Genomic DNA, 18871 nt, shown 5'->3' on the forward strand with positions numbered 1-18871 from the left:
TTCTCTATCTCTCTTCATTTCTCCACTTGGATGTAGTTTGATTGTTGTTGAGCATACAGTTTGGAGAGTAACAGCTGAAATTGCAGGTGCTCCTTGTTCAGAATAGCAGGAGTTCTGCTCATATGGCCATTTGCAGAATTAAGGAGCTGATTCACTTACCCAGGGTTAAGAAATACATTTCATAGATATTTCATAGTCATTAGGACTGGAAGGGACCTCAGAAGATCATTGAGTCCAGCCCCCTGCCTAAAGGGCAGGAAGTCAGCTGGGGTCAAAGGATCCCAGCAAGATAAGCATCCAATTTTCTCTTGCAGGCATTCGAAGTAGGTGCTTGAACCACCTCTGATGGCAGGCTGTTCCAGACCTTGGGGGCCTGGACAGTAAAGAAATTCTTCCTTAGGTCCAGCCTGAAATGATTTTGGAGGAGTTTATAACTGTTAGACCTTGTTGTTCCTTGGGGTGCTCTGGTGAACAAACATTCTCCCAGATCCTGGTGGACACCCTTTACAAACTTATAGGTGGCCATCAAATCGCCCCTGAGTCTGTGCTTTACCAGGCTGAAGAGTCCCATAGCTCTCAGCCTGCCATCATAATGTCTGTTTTCCTGACCTCTGATCATGTGCGTGGCTGTCCTCTGGGCTCTCTCATGCTTCTCCACATCCTTTTTGAATTGTGGAGTCTAAAACTGGACATAGTACTCCAGCTGCAGCCTTACCAAGGCTGAGTACAATGGGAGAATGATGTCCTGGGATTTGCTTGAAAAGCCAACATTTTGCTCACTTTACTAGCTGCAGCATCACATTGAAGGCTCATGGTCATCTTGTGGTCAATCATGACCCTCAAGTCCCTTTCATCCATAGTGCTAGCCAGCATAGCACTGCTGAGCCTGTAAGGATGCTGCAGGTTTTTCCTCCCAAGGTGGAGAGCCTTACATTTTTCGGTGTTTAACACCATCAGGTTCTCATCCACCCATTTCCTGAGCCTGCTGAGGTCAGTCTGGATCGCCCTCCTGTCCTCAGGTGTGGATGCTTTACCCCGAAGTTTGGTATCATCAGCAAACTTGACTAGTCCACTTCTGACTCCAATGTCCACATCATTAATGAAGAGGTTGAACAAAATAGGTCCAAGGACCGAGCTTTGAGGGACCCCACTGGTCACAGCGCACCATGACGATTGATTTCTGTCAACTACCACCCTCTGTGTCTGACCACAGAATCAATTCCCCAGCCAGTGGATCATGGTGGACCCGAGGCTGCAGTTGGCCAGTTTTGCCAAGAGGTGATCATGGGATACCAGATCGAAGGCTTTTTTTAAAGTCAAGATATATGACATCAATCTCCTCTCCCTTTTCCAGGTATAGGTCACCTGGTCATAAAAGGAAATAGGATTTGACAAGTAAGACCTACCCACAACAAACCCATGCTGGCTATCCCTCAGGATGTTGCCATCAGCCAGTCTGTTATGAATGGCCTCTTTAATAATCTTTTCTAAGACCTTCCCCGGGGTAGAGGTCAGGCTGATGGCCTATAGTTTGTTGGATCCACTTTCCTCTCTTTCTTGAAGATAGGCACGACATTGGCCTTCCTCCAATCTTCGGGCACTTTAGCAGAGCACCAGGAGTTCTCGAAGATCCGTGCCAAGGCCTGAGCTATGATGCTAGCCAGCTCCTTGAGTACCCTGGGGTATAGTTTTGGTAGTGCCAGAACTTGTTCTGTAAGTGAATTTGAAACCACTTTGATATGTGACAGGTTTTAAAATAATGTAAATATCCCTATTTGCTGCCTTGTCTGACACTTTTGGGGACTTGCTGATGTAGGTCATAGGCCAGATTTCTTTAAAAGTCTCAGTTTAATCTCTAAATTATTACCTGTTTGTGTATTTAATTGCTCAGTTGGTGACCAGTTTTTGAATATGTTCCATCTGAAACCACCATTGAAATTTTTCAAATATGTAAATTTGAAAAATAAAATTTTTAGATAAGACATCTTACTTACATTGTGGAAAGCAGTGATAGTAGATGGAGTAATTAGTTATATATAATTTGGTAATTTATAATATCAATTCTTTCTGTAGAATGAAATTCTACTTATCTTCCACTCCTAGGCAAACAAGGTTCTTTGGGTGAATCTGATATCTTTTATTAGACCAACTTAAATAGTTGGAAAAATTATTTTAGCTCCTAGGCATTCCTAAAAAGGAGTCAGTACAGAATGATGTAGGAAGTTCAATCATCCTACTATTTTGAATAATCGTTTCCACCTTTTTATTCCATCTCCTCTCCTAACATTCACTCATTTGTTTTCAACATCTTTTTCCTCCTTCTCAGGTTTGGATGTGTGGAGGTGGCATGTTTGACGTTCCATGTTCTAGAGTTGGGCACATCTACAGGAAATACGTCCCTTATAAAGTTCCATCTGGAACCAGTCTGGCACGAGTGAGTAACTGGGTCTTGACATTTTCAAATTCTATTCATGTTGGTCATTTGTGGGTCCTTGTGGGTCATTTTGTCTATTTAAAAGAAAAAATGTTAAATGAAGAACACAAATCTTCTCTTTCTCTGGCCTGGGATGTAATAACTGCTGTCAAAAGTCAAGTCTTCCAAGCACAAAAACAGGGCATAATAAAAAAATAAAGCTAGATGTTTCAGAAAAGAAGTGCATTACCATATTGATTCAAAGAATATGCGAATAACCTGGAGCATAGAATTGCCTCTTACAATTGCTGTTGTCAATCATGGGATTTGTAAGCAAAATCAATTTCTCAATGCTTGGTTTTTTATCGCTTAGCAAATTACCTATGCAGGCTTCTTTTTGTGAAAGGCATATTCTTTGAGGCAAAAAGATTGAGCAGCACTGATTTCAGTAACTGGCTAATCATAATATAAAACGTAAGTAAGGAACATGACTACTTTGTTGCCATGTGCGAATAGGAAACTATAAGCTCTAGATGGTTTTCAAAGAATATTGAACATATCCATATCCTTAGGATCTTCTTTCTCTATAGGAAATGGACCTAAAAAGAATATAAGTTTCTTGAAAGAAATGAGGGTCTTGTTCAAGGACTGTAAACAACTGGGAAACTAAGGGCATAGCTGTAATTTCCAGGCAAAATACTAATATTTATTCATCCTTAATTTTAATCTTTTCCATTTTAAATGTTACTAGAGGGGTTTTTTATTTTAAATATGGTTACATTAATATTGAAATGTACCCATTGCCAGAGAGAACATTTTATGAGACATATTTTCTTAATAGTGAGAACATACATGGATGAAAAACAAGACTTTTTGCTTCAAGGAGGAGACACTCTTGATTTCTGTGCTTTGGGACTAGACTCACTATGAGTCCACATCACAGCAGGATTATAAGAGACCCTGCATGCTTACTGAATAGTCAGGCTGCCTCTCAGCTAGTTAAAGGATGAGACAGAAACATAAGCCACATGCAGCAGGTGGGAACCCTACTATGTTATGCAGTATGTATGAGTAAGATGGTAATGTACAGAAAGTAAGTTACAGACGTTGTGAGCTACAGTAAGTACTTTGAATAAACTGTGAAATCTGTGATTTCACTGAAAATAATTCCTTGTTGCCTATTCCAAGATGTTTCCCAGAAAGAAGACTTTCCAGAAGCCTTCTCCAAATGACTTGCAACCTAAAAAAAAGGATGTATACGCATCAATAAATTAATTAAAACAGGACATTTGCACAGAAGGCTTCATTTCTCACATTTGCACAGAAGGCTTCATTTCTCCCTATTACAGAATAGAGTGTCTGGATAGCTAGTATGCTGTCTTGTACAGAAGGAGTGAACTTGTGAATTGTAGGGGTGAAATTCCATCATTTCTATATGAGATATTAGCATATGGGTTAGTTCAACACTTAATTAGCTTCTATGAAAGTTCTGTGAACTCCCTGCAGTCTGCAGACACAGTACCTCATCTGAATTCATTAGACAAAGTAGGTCTCCCCTCCCACCCTGCTTTTTGTGTTTTTTGTTTTTAAATAAAGCAGCTGTGAAACATTACAATAATAATTCTCCATCTCATGCAAAATAGAGTCCTTGCCTAAACAGGGCTGATTACCCTACATCTTTCAGAATCTGGTAATAATGTTGTGGGGAGAGGATGGGGGCCTTAACAGGGTGATCCTGTCTTTCCTGTTCAACTAATGGATCATTTCTTGTGTGTCATCCAAAGCCTGAGAAATAGCTTGATGGTTAGCTTGTTTGTATGCTGCTGCACCTAGAATATAACAGTATATGTTGAAGGCACATAGTGTACATTGTTACGCCTTGTCTCCTTTTTCGCATTTCTAGGGATTTAAATAAATAATAATCTATCAGTCAGAGAAGGTAATTTAGCCTCTTACCCAGCAAAGCACTTAACCACATGCACAATTTTAAGCATATAAATGGTCCCATTGACTAATCTAAGTCCAAGAGAAAAGCAGAGGTTTGGGGAGGAAATCCAAACCAACAGTTTTCAAGTACTTCAGTGGATAAGGAATCCTCAAATTGCCGACCTTGTCTCCCTTTGGTTCTGACTCAGGTGCCTCTTATTCGGCTTAACTAAATGTGTACATTAGGAAGATACAGAGTGATGACCTGGATGTTGCAGATGCTTTTCTGCAACATCCTTTGCAACAATTTCTGCAAACTACATCCTCTGAGCAGTGTATTTTCAAACTGCTCTTCAGTTAGAGAAAGTAGAAGATTGTCTTAATCTTTTATCCTGAGATGATATGTTGAATGTTTCCTTTAGATAAAGACACTGTAAAAGTTGACATTTTCCTTCCCATACCACATGGAGAAGGATGCTGAAGGCACAGCACATCCAAGTATATTCCTTGGGAGGACCCACCGTGATGTAAGCACCAGCAGTGCCATTCAAAGCACCTTATTCAGGGCAGAATTTCCCCCAGTGCAGGCACTGCATCAGACAGCCTGTCTATACATGCCTCTCACCTGGATATACAGACTGAAGATGAGGAGAGAAAAACATAGACCAGGACTGTGGTGCCTACCGTTATGGGTACTCTGGGAAGCTCCAAGGTTTGCCTAACCAGGACCAGTGCAAGGAGTTTTTCTTCCCTAAGTAACCAAAATGTTGCTGCCTTCCCTACATACCTGTAGCCTAGCCAGGGCAGACACCAGACATAGCCCAAGAGTGGAAGCTTGACAATGCCAGAGCTGCCCTGCTTGCTTCTGCCCATACCCAGACTTTTGAGGTGTCCCCCTGAGGCAGCCCAATGAATATGTGTGAGGTGTGTGCACACCGGTTTTGCTACCTCCTTCAATTAGCTGCCCTAAGCAGCTGCCTGTGTTGCCTGGCCAGTAATGCTAGCCCTGTGCCTCATTTATGTCTGGGGCTGTCACAGCTGTCTCAGCCACTTTCCAGCCTAAAGTCCTAAGAGCACAATGAAAGCTTAAAGTTATCTTTACCATCTCTCCTTCCCTGCGACTATGTCTATGTGTGTCTTGTCTCTGCATGGTGCAACTACTTAATTACAATCTGGTATTTAATAGCTGACTAATTTAGACATGGTTTTAAAAGCTGTGTCCGTGGCATGATGTTCACATTCTCTCCTATAAAACAATATGTCAAAAGTCTCATCTCATTCCATTGTCACTTTAAATGTCCATTAGTGCATCATACTGCATGCATTAGTATGTATCATGGCATCATTTGTATATTTTCTTAATATTACATTTCACACATACTCATGCTGTCAGACCTGAAAGCACCAGATGCTGAATCATTCCCTGTAAGCAGAAAAACATACAGGTATAAAATTCTCTGCCAGTAAAGCTATTCAGTGGCACAAAACAGGAGTACGATACCCTGGGAAAACAAATGCCAGATTTATAAGCCAGACACTGACAAACAAATTGAGATAACTAGCTAAGAAGAATGATTTGCTAGGAAGACTGTTTCCACAAAGATAGTGCCCAGTTTACTGGAACTTGCACATAAGTAAGATTAACGAGGGTACAGATGTTAACAGTGATGCCACGTTCTAAGTACAGCATAATTGTCATGTGTTCCAAGCACTGCGTTCCTAACAGCAACACCACCGGGGCTACTACAACTATTTTTATATATTTGCTTAATCTGAAAAAGGTACAGCTAAAAGAGGCTTACAATCTGTTTATAGTGCTGCCCCATGATAGAGGGGCCAGACTCGTTTTTTGCTCGATTGTTTTTAACCACATTGGTATTCTTGAGTGTTACTCCATTTTTATGCTTTTTAGCTTAAGCCATCATCTTGGAGCCAGTTACATGGTAAAAGACCTTAAAATATGATTAGCAATTTCTTTTGGTTACATCCCATTTATTAGCCAGAATTTGCAGCGTCCCTATCAATAGATTGTTTTCTTTTCATCATTCTGTAAATACCATAAGAGTGGTATTAATTAAAACTCACCGATGTATTGGGTATGCAGAGATTACCTTAGAATTCCAATACATGTCTACAGCAATATTTTTCTTTTGCAGGGGTCTTAAATCAGACTTTTAGTACACTGCTTGCAGTTCATTAGCCTACCCCAGGTTTTCTGCAGGCTAGGGATGGGAAAACCCAGTAAAGTTCAAGTTTGGATGTTAATCCAAAAGTGTGGTGAATCCTAATCTTAACTCGAATTCCTCCCTGCACTCCAGGACTTGGGATCCCAGAGCACAATGATCCTCTGACCCAGCAGGCACAGCATGATGACATTTGCCTCATTACACTATGCCGCTGAATTGGAACTTGCAAGAGTTTGGGTTCAGTTCAAGAGACAGGAATTCAGCTGATTAAGGTGGGTTCAGATTCCCACCTGAACCATTTGCTCAGGCTTTTTCTGTGGCTTCAAAGGACTCTGTAGAACAAAACATTGTAGCATACCCGCTTGTACTATGATCCCATTTGATTTTTTTTGTCATTGCTTCCTTCCTTCAAAATAACATTAGGACTGATGATGTCTTTCCAGCTGTGAATAATGTTTGGGAATTACTACAAACAGGCACATGAACATTTCTGCCCTCCCAGTTTCCAGCCAACTTTCAGAACAAAGTAGGATCAAGTTAGTTAAATCAAGTCCATAAGTTTACATTATCCAGTGACTAAAATACAAACTAGCAGATGAATCCTTTTGCCTGGCTCACAAAAAAAGGAAGGTGGCTTCAGAATAAAATGGTAGCATAGGTAGCTTTGGAATCATATAGACCTTTACACAGGAAGCTGCAGTAGGCTTTAGTTATGATCTAGCAGCTACCATAAATGACAAAAGAAACAGCTAGAAATGAGCATGCCACTTACAATAACCCAATTTTAATAGCTCATAACAGGCAATTTTGTTTCTGCAGGTCTGAGTTTCCATTGCAACTTCTCTTATTTAGATAGATTTATGAGTCCATGGTTAAAATTAAGAACTTGATCAAGGTTTTTATTCAGGAGCCAATCTTTTTAAAATGAAGTTTGAATAAATATCTGGTGATCTTTGAATACAAGGAAAGCAAAATATTAAAAAATCACTAGTGTAGGCTTCCTTTGATGTGACAAAAAAGTTTTGTGTTTGAAGGAAAATAATTTAACAGGCAGGTAGTTTATGATCTATTAACTATTTTCAAGGAAAAACAAAAATTGATAAAATAATTCTTTCCAGAAGGGTAACTAGCATTCAGCGGTAGTAACTACTCCTCAGTATTTATTTAATGGATTATCAATTTTGTCTAATAGCTAGAAAAAAGTGCTGAAAGCTAGGACTCCTTCTACTTCTGGCTCTTGGGTTAATTATCTGTGTAACCTGTGATAAGCCATTTAACCTCCTGGACCCATTATACCCATATGTAAAAAGGGTATTATGATATATTTCTTCCTTGAAGGGCATTGCTATACTGTCATACTGCCTGTGTATGGAGGAGCAGTGGGTAGTTACTAACAAACCTGTATACAGACTGGGTGCACTGTACAGTGTATGTATGAATTTTTTTTGCAAAATGAGGCTCAAGCATGCATGTAAGAATGAATAAAAAATAAGAAATAGGAAAATATCAGTAGCCACATATGCATCTAGTAAAGTCATGAGTTAAAATGATGTTCACTAGCTTATAGTATGCTGCTCAAGTCTCTGCTCTCCTCCACTAGCTAAGCCATGACAGTTGTCATGAGTGCTAGAGCTGAATATAGAGCACAATCTCTGTCTCCCAGTTAGTATATCTTCTCCAGTTTGGAATGTGTGTATGACATAAATAGGCTGTGTTCAGTTTTGGAGGTTTTTCCACATCACCACATACTACCCTTTGAGCAAGAATGAGGAGTTTTAAAGCAAATGAAGGTGAAAAGGACTAGGGAAAGAGAGGAGAGATATGACAAGTGGCAGTACCATCCAGGCTGCCTAATCTCAAATGCAAGTAGGGTGAAAAAGGGATAGAAAACCAAACATCTATTCAGAGTTTTCTAGGATAGGCATATCAGGTCACCCTGTTGCAAAGTGATAATTAATGTCTGTGAAATGTCTTATTATACTTACACATACAAAGGAGTGAGACAACTCTGTTTCTATTTGGCTTAGCTCTGACTATACCACTAAAGTAACGAAGTTTGCATGATACTAAGAATGTTATCTTTGTTCGTATTAATATCACCATGTGAGCACAAAGTAACGCACTGAAGGTGGTCTGTTGCTCCCAGCTTCAGTATATAACAACTTGCTGGGATGGGCTACTCCTTCTCTCCAGCCCCCAGTGATGGTCTACTGTGGAATTATATTAAATGTTTTTCAACAAAGCTTAAAAAGTCCAGTGCCTTTGTCTGGAAGGATCCCAAAGAACAAGTTATATTTAGGGATACATTTTACTCATTTCAGCTGAATAAAATGCAGCCACTTTTAAAGAGAAATATAACATCAGCTTTGCTACAGTAGCACCTCAGTATTTAGGACAGGAAGTAAAGGATACCTTAAAACTAATAAGAAGCCATGCTTAAGCAGAATGAGGTAAGATTTGGAACATGAAACAGAGAGATTAATACCACTATTCTTGCAAAAATATCCATGAGCTAGTTAACAAATGTATCATCTAGGTCCTCTCAAATGGCCTCACCTAGGTCATGTCACATCTAAAATACAGAATTTCTAAGTCTTCACTTTGGTGTCTAAGGCACTGTTTCAGAGCTTCAGGGAGTCCCTTAGAAAGAATACCAAGGTAATATGGTGATTGATGTATTCTTGACACGACAAGACAAAACTACGTTATCTGTATGCTGGAAGATAGCCAATAAGAGAAAAAACTATTGTAAAAACTAAGATTACACAGTCTAGGGTTCTGTTTGAGACTTCTAGTTTCACATTGCATATAGAACAACAGGATCTCATTACAGGGCCCAAATATAATAGCGTAGTTCAATATTGACAAAAGTATATGGATGGGGTCTGGCTGGTGGTGTACATGCAGAGAGTGAGTTAAGCACAAAGAGGGAAAGAACAGGTTATGAGTGTAAAATAGCACAAATAAAAGAATTACACTGCTTTACAGCCAAGGATAAAAACAATTTCTACCTTAATAACATCTGGAGAAATAGGGAGCAGAAATTGTATTTTTATGATAATTTAACAACTCTGTCTAAAATGTCAATTGAAAAAAAATATCTGTAGGATGAAATTACGCAGGTTCATGAGCCATGGAGTGTTATATGGCCGGGTATCATTCTCATAAATGCTAACACTCCAAGCCAGTGCTGGCCCCGTTTGTAAAACCTGAAACTATAATAAGCCTGCTAAGAACCAATCCAATTAAACCTTACTTCCCAAGAATATTTACCACCCAGTTCCATGCAGTCCCCTGGTATTTCTTTCCCAAGGCCATTCTCTGTGTTCACTTAGCTGAGGTGCCTGAAATAACCATACATGTCCTGGGAATATGACCCAAGACTCCACTCTGTGGACTTAATCAATGGGGATGGACCATCAAGGGAAAAGATTTATCCTTTCTCATCTTGGAAAGAAGGAAGAGTGACCAAAACACCGTAAAGATTCCACCAAAAATAACAATCAAAAAAGAAAGTTGACACTCATTTCTCTCCACTTGTATGTTATGCCTCAGTCTTCATTTTTTTCACGGACATGAAAGGTGGCAGAAAAGTCAAATTTTCTTACAAATATGTTGTGTATCAGCATGCTGGAAGAACATGAACATAATGATTTGAAGTGAGTTTACCTAAATTAAAAACTTTTGATTGTCAGTGGGCTTTCAAGTCTTCTAGTGACATTAGAGGTGTTGTAGCAATGGAACAGAGTATTTTTAAGTTATGAAGAATGGGTATATACATGGACTGACTGGTTAGTTTTGTTTTGACTGAGCATTTTTGGAGGGTGGTTTCCACTACTTTGGGATACATTAGCTCTGTGACTACAATTGTCACTACCCCACACAGTGGCAGATGCATGTACCATGATACCCCCAAATAAAAGGTTATTTTCGCCAGGCTTGTGAAGAAAAGAGACAAATATCATTGTTATTTTCATGGCTCTTCCATGAGAAATGTGAATCTAAGCTTCCTGCAACTTCTTTGCATGATGTATCAATTCATAGCTTCTTTGTGTTTTTCCTACATCGTTTTATTTTGGGCGGGTTTGCATTCTAATTAATGGAGGTCTAGCTTGGTTAGCTATGACAAATCTAATCTTGCAACACTTTCCAATGATCAGTTTGGCACACTGTTCCTCCAGCAACTGAAGTACAAACCCAAAGACAAAAACTGCATTTTCCTATTTTCTTCACTTTGCTGTTTCTTCAACTCTCTTCAAGTATGTAATATAGGAGTCAGAATCAGACTGAAATAACAGAAACTGAGGAACTGTGACCAAAATCCTTCCCTTTCCATACCATATTCATCTTGGAAGTAAAAATATAGGCTAGTTGTGTTACATGTTACATGTGTGGTGGGACCTGACTAGTTTTCATAAAATCAAACCTGTGCAACTGCATTCAAGTTAAGTGTTAAAACTAACTGCAGTTTGAATGCGCTCCTTAGCATTGGACTCATTTTAACAAAAAAGGAAAAATCTTTGCTGTAATTAGGCAATATTGTCAGTTTAGATAAAACCCAGTAATCTACTATACATGCTTAGATACAGTGGTGATATAAATATCCACATAAACAAGATCTCCAGGGGTTGTGAGAATCATTTGGAAGACTTCTGGTAAGGAATGGGCTTGACAAAGACTATGAGATGCCCAGTTCAGTTAAGAAGCTGTTGCATGCACTTCCCACTTCTGCAAATGTAAGGCCAACTGATTTGAGCACATCGATGGACAGTATTACATAGGGAAAGGCTACTTTGGGTCGTTGTCAGGAGAGTCTAAATTTTTCTGTGGATGATTTCTAAAATTATAACATCAGAGTAACTCAGAGAGAACTGGGTTTTTCAGAGTGACTCTGGACTTGATCCAGGTTTAGCTCCAAGCTAAGACATTCTAGTGGTTTTAGTTCCCTGAGGAAGCAAATTATCAATTAGAAGGCCAGCCAGACCAGAAAAGAAGGATGAGAGATACAGTTTTCTAATTCAGGGGAAAAGTGAAAAGGAGTAGGGTAAGCTGTTGGGTCTCTTCAGACCAAGGGCCAGAGAGAGATTTGGAAGAGCTGCAAAAAAGATGAGTAAATTAGCATCATGGCAGGACGGAGAAAGACTTCAAGAGAGCAAGTAGTCTGTTTAAGAAACCCACTGTTTCTTGATCTCTATCCAAGAGACGTAACAAAAGAAGAGCAGTAAAAAGCTTTTTTTGGACTCCCTTGTAATGAAGACTGAAGGATAATTCATGAATCCCAGCCTGAAGGGGTAAAAGTTTATAATACTTAGATTAGACTTCTGTTTTGGATTCTTAGTGCCTCAGAATAGGTGAGCTGTTGTTAGTTTAACCACTAATCAAGCGTGCTCTAGAAAGGAGGAGGTGGGGGAGCTGTGTTAGTGATGGTCTTTGATGTGACTGAGGTAAGCCACTGCTCCAGTTCTACAGAGCTTTCATCTTCCTAGGAATCTTGTTCAGAAAGGTTTCTGTTGCTGAGGCACCAGGATATCCAGCAGAGTTATTAAAAAATAGTACTGTATTCTAAAAGTCTCTCCAATACCTTTCCATTGAACTATACAGGATGTTCGAACTACATGAGCATATGGTGTTCTATGAGTTTTGCACTGGTACTCTGACTTTTGCCTCTCCTGAGAAATGTGAGATAAAACCTAGTTTGACCCTATCTGCATAGACAAAACCTGATAGTCTTCTCACATGGTCAGGAGACTTCCATGATATAAGGTTCTCTCCAAAAGAGCTAGATCGGCTGGGTAGCTGTCATTCTTAAATCAAATTTATTTTATCTTTTGTCCTGGAAATAACCTATTCCCTTACTACTGAATGCTCATTTCATGTAAATTACCCTGGAAAATGGTGTTGGTTTGTTTGCAGTGGAATTTGCAACAAAAGACAACCTTATGTGGGACATAAGTCGTTTAGGAATAGGGACTACTTTTGTGATTTCTTAAATTGCTTTAATTGCACTTGCATTATTCCTGCAGGTTTTAATGTGTTTGCTTCATGGAGACAAACTTATCTTTCAGCGCCAGCCAAATGTACTTCATTTGTTCTATATCTCGTTGCCTTTGTATTCAGATAAGCCTTATTAGTTCAGAGACATCTTGGTTTGTGCAGATGCTTGAAGCAAACTAAATTAATAAAATTCAGGAGAGGAGTTTTCAAATGAATCTTGAAAGCAAATCAGAATAGAAATCAGGCTTACAAATGTGCAGAGCCTATTCTGTTACCTTATGTTGCTGATTATCAGATGTATATTGTCCTCTACCTTATTACAGAGCAAATCTCAGCATGTTGCAGCTAGCATTTTATAAAGAGAATGTATGCTTGAGGATTTGTTTTTACAAGCAGAGCTATAAGATTCTCTAGTGTCAGAATGTCACCCAATAAGACATAGCTTTTGCATTGTTATTTTAACAGCTTTGGTGGAAATCTAGGTTTTAACTTGAGGTATTAAATATGAAATATTAATTGTATTAATTGAAAGAAAACTAGTAAAACTTGTGGAGAAAGATGCACTTCTAAAGATAGGCATTAGTGGTATAAGGTGAATGTGTAAATGGACTGGGTCTGTACCGCACCACAAAAGACTATACCAACTCACTAGGATTTGGTTGGATTAGCAACTTTAAAAAACAGTAACAGAAAGAAAAATGCACCTTAATAGTCTACTAAAACCTGTCAAAGCTGTGGATTGCAAAACACCAGGTGACTTCTTTCATGTGGCCTTCCTAAAGATCTTTGTCATAGGCGTATGGAATAAATAGTAAAACTTGAGAAGCAAAAGTATTGTCCTAAATCAGAAGCTGTCTTAGATACAAAGCAAAGAATAAGGAAAAAAATTCAGTTTTCATCAAGGGTATTACTAGGGTATCACAATATTCCATTGTAGGCCCAGTGTTTATCAAGATGCTAATGACCCAAAAGAGGAAAAGAATGAAATTTGCAGGGGACAAACTGATCCCAGTTAGCTAAAACCTGAGAGGCACCTAACAAAATTACGTGACTGTGCTGCATGAGGGCAGATGGCACTCAATAGTGACAAAGACAAAGCAAATTATAAGGAATTATTTGAATCACCCATACTTACCAGTGTACGTACAAAAAAAGACTTGAGTATCATTGTGAACAGCTGAATGCAAACATCTGTACAGCATGCAGGGGCAGTAAAAGAAGTACATAAAAACGAGAAAGAAAATAAGATGCTTAGTGTGCAAAATATCTGGCCCTGTGGAGTCCATAGAAATTTAGGGTGCACAGTCCTTCATAGGATTTGTTCAGTATCTCAGTGGATGGGGCTTACCAACTGTAGTCCATATTTTTGCTGTGAAATTAAACAAGGTCTAAACAATGTTTAGTTATCATGGTCTTCTATTTTGACCTTGACAGAATATAATTCAGTAGCACACTACTTAATCTATGGCTTATCTAAATGCATGGATGCAGTGACCTCCTGCACTTGTATTATAAGGCATTTTTCCAGTGTTTGGAAATGATAAAAAGAATTTAAAAAACAGTCCAAAATATTAAAATAGTGCAAAAGGTCTGTGAAGCCCACAAAAGTGTTGTAGAAGGCAAGGCTGTGACTTATGATTGCTCCTGATGCACGGCAGTTAGGGATCTTGCACCCTGCAGCATCTGTGTGTAATGCAGGTGTTTTCCTCTGCCTTGACCCATCTCTTTGGAGAGTTAAGAGAAAAATATAGATAAATTCACATCTGCATACAAATATCCATCGTCTGTCCAAAAAGGAAGTTAAGTGTAGAGGCAGTGCAAGGACAGCATTAATGAATTGCCTAGGTAGCTCTAGGATCCCGAGGACAACTCTGGCTTGGTCATGATCCACATACAGGGGTGCTGCAGGGACAAGACCAGGGGAGGTCCAGAGACATACACTCAGTTCTCTCTCAGGCCTGGTAGAACCTATCCAGAAAAGATAGTTCGGCAGAAAATTAATATTTTGCATGGCAGAGTTTTTCTAAGGTCAGTTTTTTTCAAGGGTAAGGGGTGGGATGCAGCTTTATCTTCTGAACTGCGCATATCATAAGTGAACACCACAGCAGAAAACAAGGTGGTGTCTTTGCTTTGCTGATCCTCCTTAGCATGTCCATCTATGAAGCATTAATTGTTTCAGGCATCAGTAGTATATATATATATATATATATATATATATATATATATATACAGTATACATCCTGTGTTTTGAACATATTAAGAATGCCTACTTAGTTGTGTGTAGCTGTAGCTAGAGGGACAGAACAGCAATGTGTTACTGACTGTCTTTGTGGATACATCACTCTGGGTTCTGAAAGATTAGAGACATCTAGAGGTCCTGGAGGAGTACATGAGAGGGAAATTAGACTGCACGCAGTATTTTAATGCAAAAAGCTAAACTTTAACTTCAGAATCCAGCTGCATCAAAACTATGTGAAAAAGCACAATTTTAGTAATCAAGTGGGGGAAAAAATGGAGCTTCATGGTAAGATTCCCGTTGAAATAATTAGCCAAGTCTTTACTGTATCTGGCTAATTAAATCCCCATTCTGTAATTCCATTGAAGCACTAAAAACAAACTGCATTGAAGCCATCAGTCTAATTATATCATGCTCCTAACAGTGTTTAATTGCAAAAGGGTTTATATTTGCTTAATACACCACCATCCAAAGCTGGCTAAGATCACAAGTTGGAGGCTGTCAGTGATACCATTCAGTAAGAACCTAAACAGATTAATGCCTGTTTCTTTCTGCTGCACAGAACCTGAAGCGTGTGGCAGAGACATGGATGGATGAGTTTGCAGAATACATTTACCAGCGGCGGCCCGAGTACAGACACCTCTCCACTGGTGATATCTCTGCCCAGAAGGAGCTTCGCAAGCACCTCAAATGCAAGGATTTCAAGTGGTTCATGACTGCTGTGGCTTGGGATGTCCCCAAGTATTATCCACCTGTGGAGCCTCCACCTGCTGCCTGGGGGGAGGTGAGGAATAGACCAGCTAGATCAAATTTAACATCATATCCCATCTGTATTACCTTGCTTTTCGTGCAAATCTGCTGTAACTTTCTGTATTATAAGGAAGCTTTTATGAAATTAGGTTTTGTTCTCTTAACCAGTAGCATCATTAAGGGAGCTTGTAGCAATTAAAGTAATTTGTGAAACAGATATTGAAATAAGGAATTGCCATGTCTGGTGCCTATGGCTGTTTCTGGTGTGATCCATTAAAGCCCATGTCCACAGTCAATTATGCATACACAATAAGGGTAGCATAAAAAATAACAGGTAGGAATCATGATGAAATATTACAGGATGGCTTTGAACACTGAGAATCTAATTATTAAAAGGAAGGTCTAAAGTCAGCCTTAAGAATAGTGATTTTAGTCTAAGCCCACTTAAAATAGGCACATGTAGACGCGCCCACTATGAGGTATCTGCATGTGTGCATAGGTATCTGCCTAGTCACTTGTGGGTTGAGATTTGCCTGTTCATGTGAGGACACAAGAATGAAGATATGTTCTTCTAAAAGTTTTGGCCCTGCTTCCCTAAAATCATAGTAAAACTCCTAGTGGCATTTTGTTGATGAAATCTCAGCTGAGCATTGGACTGTAGAGAATGGAAAGAATTTGAGTGATCTTTTTGAACAATCACATTGGCCTTTTGACTCTAGAAACCACAGGTTATTGATTCCATTTTTAAAATACAGGTTTTTTCCCCCCAAACAATGCATTATTATTAATTTCAAGGAAAAAAAATCACTTTTTAAACTATTTTTTTTAACTTTAGAAATATGAATAAGGTCAATTCTGGCTTTTCCTGGGTTTGCTAAAGGACTTCTAAAAATTATCAGTGAGCTATTACACATGAATAAAGGAAAGTAGGGGCTGAAACTGTAACAAAAACTTTTGCTGAGAACCCTTCAACCACCAGAGCTAAGCACAGACAGTCAAAAAGCCTGTGGGGAAGGAGGGTATAAATTCAATTTTCACAGGTTTCTCTAAGCTGCATAGGTTGGTCCGTTAATGAAGGGAACTCATGTTCACTCTACTGTTGGGGAATTCAGGCAGATGCCTGCACTGGCTAAGGCCAGAAGGCAGAGGGGTGCTCTCATACGCCTCCCAGAGTGCCAGGCATTGCTGAGTATACTCCAGCACTGAGTGGGGTCCATCCCGCATTGACTGTCTGGTACATGTCCCCAAACCCCTACTGTCCCCCCACCTGCAGGGGGAGCGGGAATGGAGCCCCTGCACCCCAGTCCTGCCCCCACACCAAGCTGGGCTCCGCCCATGGAGCCCCATGCTGGAGGGTATTTCTCTGTCACTGCCTGGCTGCATAGCCCTGCCCCGCGCAACTCTCTCCCTCTGACCCACAGAAGGGAGGGAATCAAGCCCCCCACCCCAATCTTGGCCCTCCCCAAGCTGGGATCTGTCCAGCTTGGGGGAGCCACATGCTGCAGGGCGGTTTTCCCCCATCCCTGCCTGGCCGGGCCAGCTTTATAGAAGAAAGGATCGGGCCCCCATACCAGGAACCCTGGCAGGCAGCAAGGAGGCTTGTGTTGGTGGTGGGGCCTGATCATTTCTTCTGTGGAGCTGGGACAGGGAAAATCCCCCCCGCCCCCACCCCGTGAGGGTCTGCCCAGATCAGGACAGCCTGAGACAGGGGTAGAGGGAACCCGCTTGCAGCACTGGGCTCCCTCCAGCCGAGCAGATCCCAGCTTAGGGGGACTGAATCTGGAGCGGGGGCTTTTTTCCCCCCTCCCCCCTGCAGGTCAGAGGCAGAGGCTTACAGGGGGCAGGGCTGTGCAACCACCCCTGCTTATGTGGTGGGGGGAGACACTCCCATAGTGTGTCCACTCCCCTCCAACCAGGCAGACCCCATCTCAGGGGGGAGACTAGGGCCAAGATGGGGGACTCTGGTCCTCCACCTCCTCTCCGCTGCACCACTGCACTGACAAGCACAGGCAGGATTCAGGACTGGGGAGAAAAGATTTTTCTCCCTTAGCTCTGTGACAGCCTAGGGGCAGGGCCAGCCAAGTTCGGGTGGAGCAGAGGAGTACTGGCAGAGTCTACCCTGCCTGTCCTGTGAGGTTGAGGTTAGTGGGGAGGCCACAAGGCATCGTAGGAGCTGGGAGACTGTGACCTAAATTGAGTTGGGAGTGGATCTTGAACAGAAGTTCTATAGATTTGTCTAACATAAACTGATTAAATCTGATACTACATCCATTCAGGTCTATATTAAACTGGGTTCCACCATTTTGAAACTGGTCTACATGCACTGAACTGCTGTTCTGTTACTGGTTTAGGCTCATTTCCAATCACTTATACCGGTTTATGTGTCATTTCTGTCCCTAGCCCAGATGTCCGCATTAACCCAGCGTATTCCCCAAAAGAGGCAGTCTTCCCAGTTTGTGATCTCTTATATGGCTCCAGATTTTAAACTAAACCAATTACTTCATTTCTTATAGCTGAGGTTAAAAAATAACTTCTTACACTTTCTGTCCCATTGTCTTTCGCATTCCTTTAGCTAAGCCCCCCGCTACTAAACTTTGTAGTAACTTCTTGGCATAAGTGGCTTCAGTATATGCTAACTACTGACCCCAGCAAATTTCCTTATTGTTGCAATGTTTCATAGCTTTAATTTTGTTACATAAGTGTCATGTGGACTGGTAATACCAAGAGGTAATAATGATTTAACAGAATAATTGGGAAAGATCAAGGTCCAATAACTCCCACTGTATTTCTCCATTCAGGACCCGACATACAAACATGCACACACCCCCGGTGCCTACAATTACAGGGCTTGGATCATTTGGCATATATCTGTTTAGCTCATTTGGACAATCCTTCCTACTCAGTCTTTTAGATGGACCATATTTAAGATTCAGATGTTCATGATTTATATGGAGATAGTAACATAGTCCCTACATATAAGTACAGTGTGTTTAACATAAATCCTACAACCGTATTATAGGCATCTAATTTTCTATTATAAATATCCAGAGTCCTTGGAGTGGAAATGAGGATCCTTAATCCTAAAAATAATTCTATTTCTAAACTTATCAGAAGTGACATTTCAGTCCTACTACTCTAAACTTTTTCCTGAGAATTTCACATTCCTTTAAAGTTTTAATTAGTTTGTCAGCGCTTGCAAAAGACTTGAAGAAACTTAAAGGTCAATGGCTGTTATAATTAGAAACTGAAAACAGGAAAACAGATTGCTCCCTTATTACTTTATCAGAATTGAGCAGCTCCAGATACCTCACTGGCTATAAACATCAAAAATCCTTTAATGGACATCTGTGCCAAGATGGACTGTCA

General features: G+C 40.3%; 1 protein-coding gene across 1 annotated transcript in view; it reads left to right on the forward strand.

Annotated features, from left to right (window-relative positions):
* GALNTL6 (polypeptide N-acetylgalactosaminyltransferase-like 6) overlaps positions 1–18871 on the forward strand; it is a 934188-nt gene that overhangs the window by 884772 nt on the left and 30545 nt on the right. Inside the window, exons 8-9 of the mRNA XM_019534615.1 lie at positions 2327–2434; positions 15318–15539. Coding sequence (XP_019390160.1) covers positions 2327–2434; positions 15318–15539 — 330 coding nt within the window. The remainder of the gene's footprint in view (positions 1–2326; positions 2435–15317; positions 15540–18871) is intronic.

Source organism: Crocodylus porosus, unplaced genomic scaffold (assembly GCF_001723895.1).
Source record: "Crocodylus porosus isolate Cpor-Errol unplaced genomic scaffold, CroPor_comp1, whole genome shotgun sequence".
NCBI classification, from domain to species: Eukaryota; Metazoa; Chordata; order Crocodylia; family Crocodylidae; genus Crocodylus; species Crocodylus porosus.